At 69.5% G+C, this 2,541-nt stretch overlaps 1 protein-coding gene across 1 annotated transcript; it reads left to right on the top strand.

Annotated features, from left to right (window-relative positions):
• The first annotated feature begins 215 nt into the window (after nt 1–215).
• Nucleotides 216–2,007, top strand: LOC121664731 (inactive serine/threonine-protein kinase PLK5-like). The gene is made up of 6 exons (XM_042028287.1): nt 216–389; nt 670–777; nt 966–1,082; nt 1,527–1,656; nt 1,736–1,823; nt 1,908–2,007. Exons 1-6 carry the CDS (start codon nt 291–293, stop codon nt 2,005–2,007), a joined length of 642 nt encoding a protein of 213 aa, XP_041884221.1. The 5' UTR covers nt 216–290.
• The last annotated feature ends 534 nt before the right edge of the window (nt 2,008–2,541 follow it).

Raw genomic sequence — 2,541 nt, 5'->3', positions numbered from 1 at the left:
GCGGAAGGGAAGAGGCACCAGGATCCCCCCGCACGGCCGTATCCCGATCCGGGACCCCCCGGTGCTGGGCATCCCCGAGCGTGGGGAGCACCGAGGGGGTCCCGGCTTCGTGATCGACGTCTTCTGGGGGGGCTTCGGGGGCCGGAGCGGTGGGTGCTGGCTGCGGGGAGGGGGGGGGCACCCAGCACTCTTGGGCCCCACGGGCACCCCCAGCCCGGAGCTGAAGGGGTTACAGTGTGGGGGTGCGGGTGTCCCTTGGGGTGTCCCTGGTGAGGAGCAGAGCGGGCAGGATGGTCCCGGGGCGCGCAGGGGCCGAGACGCCCCCCGGCTGGTACATCCGGGACGAGGGCAGCGGGATGCTCTACAAGAGGGGACGGCTCCTAGGACAGGTAAATCCCCCTCCCTGCCCCCCTGAACTGCCCCTCGCCCCAGCCAGCACCCCCTCGCCGCGGGGCACCCCGGGGGGGTCACACCCCGCACCGCCACCCACCCCATCCCCTCTGGGGAAGGGGAAACTGAGGCAGAGGACTGAGCCCCAGCAGATGCGGTCCCTGGGACTCCTCGCCCCACGGGGGTGGGGGCACCTGGGTGAGCACCCCAGCCCTGGGACCCTCTCCTGTCCCCCCTGGCTGTGCCGGGCTGCCCATTCCCACGGGGTCATCGTCGCAGGGCACCTTCGGGCGCTGCTACCAGGTGACAGAGGTGACCAGTGGCCGGGTCTACGCGGCCAAGGTCATCCCGCGAGCCCGGCTCTCCACTCTGGGCATCGGGGACAGGGTGAGTCCGCGGGGGACACCCCCCAGGGACGGGGGGGACAACACCCATGGGGTCACCGCGGAGCCCCACAACCCTGCCCGTGCCTCTCCACGGGTCTCTGGGTGGGTTCCCATCCCCGTGGGGTGCGTGCTCGGTGGTCCCCGGATCCCGAGGGTCCCCCGGGGGCTGCCGGGCTCCTGTCGGTGCAGGTGGAGCGGGAGCGGGAGCTGCAGTGTCACCTGCGCCACCGGCACATCGTGCGCCTGCACGGGCACTTCACCGACCGCGGCCACCTCTACCTGCTGCTGGAGCTCTGCAGCCGGGGGGTGAGAGCTGCACCCCGAAACCGAGCTCCCGAACCCCGAAACTGAGCCTCTGCAACCCTAAAATGAGCCCTTGAACCCCGAAACTGAACCCCTAAACCCTGAAAATCCCGCACCCCAAAACTGAGCCACTGAACCCCGAAACTGAGCCCCTACACCCCGAAACCGAGCCCCAACACCCCGAAACTGAGCCCCTACACCCCGAAACCGAGCACCTCCAGGCTGGGGTCCCAGGCCCCCCTCGCTCTGTCCACAGCCCCCCTTCATTGTCATCGTTTCGAGTCGTTCTTCATTGTCCCCAGTCCCACCTCGCTCTGTCCCAGTCCCTGTCACTCCATTCCCAGGCCCTGTCGCTCTGTCCCAGTCCCTGTCACTCTGTCCCCAGCCTCTCCTCACTGTCCCCAGTCCCTGTCACTCTGTCCCCAGCCGCTGTCGCTCTGTCCCCAGTCCCTCGCCGACATCCTGCGGGCGCGGGGCCGCCTCACGGAGCCGGAGGTCCGGTACTACCTGCGGCAGCTCCTCTCGGGGCTGCGGTACCTGCACGGACACGGCCTCGTGCACCGGGACCTCAAACTGAGTGCGTGGGGCTCGGGGGTGACCCGGGGGTGACCCGAAGGTGGCTGAGGGTGACACGATTCGTGTCCCTCCCTCCACAGGCAACTTCTTGGTGACGGAGCGGATGCGGGTGAAGATCGGGGACCTGGGGCTGGCACAGCGGGCGGCACCGGCCGGGCGGCGCTGGGGGTGAGCGGGGATAGGGGTGGCTGCAGGGAGGGGGTTTCACCCTGCCCGTGTCCCCGGGGGTCACCTCTCCTGTCCCCGCCTCAGGGCACTCTGTGGGACACCCAATTACCTGGCCCCGGAGGTGCTGGACCGCAGGGGACACGCGGTGCCCTCGGACATCTGGGCCCTGGGCTGTGCGGTGTGAGCGGGGACGGCGGGGGGGCTGCAGGGAGGATGAGGGGGCTGGAGAGAGGGCGAAGGGAGATGGAGGGAGGATGAGGGGAGATGGAAGGAGAGTGGGGGCTGCTGGAGGCCCCCCGGGGGGGTGGAAGGAGGATGGAGAGGCTGGAGGGAGAATAGGACTGGAGGGAGGACAAATGGGTTGGAGGCAGGACAGGGATGCTGGAGGGAGGACAGGGATAGGATAGGGATGCTGGAGGGGCGACAGGGACGCTGGAAAGGGGACAGGGGTGCTAGAGGGAGGACAGGGACACTGGAGGGGGGACAGGGACGCTGGAGGGGGGACAGGGATGCTGGAGGTGGGACAGGGGTGCTGGAGGGAGGACAGGGACGCTGGAGGGAGGACAGGGACGCTGGAGGGAGGACAGGGGTGCTGGAGGTGGGACAGGGATGCTGGAGGTGGGACAGGGATGCTGGAGGGAGGACAGGGGTGCTGGAGGGAGGACAGGGGTGCTGGAGGGAGGACAGGGACGCTGGAGGGGGGACAGGGACGCTGGAG

Source organism: Corvus kubaryi, unplaced genomic scaffold (assembly GCF_017639235.1).
Source record: "Corvus kubaryi isolate FWS band 111438036 unplaced genomic scaffold, C.kubaryi_AGA036_p1.0 121, whole genome shotgun sequence".
In the NCBI taxonomy this organism is placed as follows: domain Eukaryota; kingdom Metazoa; phylum Chordata; class Aves; order Passeriformes; family Corvidae; genus Corvus; species Corvus kubaryi.
The sequence above is the reverse complement of the archived record's forward strand: the minus strand, read 5'-3'. Positions and strand labels throughout refer to the sequence as shown.

What these genes read in the sequence shown, in the direction of transcription:
- LOC121664731 (XM_042028287.1), top strand. Translation starts at nt 291, where the DNA reads ATGGTCCCGGGGCGCGCAGGGGCCGAGACGCCCCCCGGCTGGTACATC. An exon ending in TGGAGCTCTGCAGCCGGGGG is followed by an intron (nt 1,083 to 1,526) that starts GTGAGAGCTGCA and finishes CTCTGTCCCCAG; the next exon opens with TCCCTCGCCGACATCCTGCG. An exon ending in CCGGCCGGGCGGCGCTGGGG is followed by an intron (nt 1,824 to 1,907) that starts GTGAGCGGGGAT and finishes TCCCCGCCTCAG; the next exon opens with GGCACTCTGTGGGACACCCA.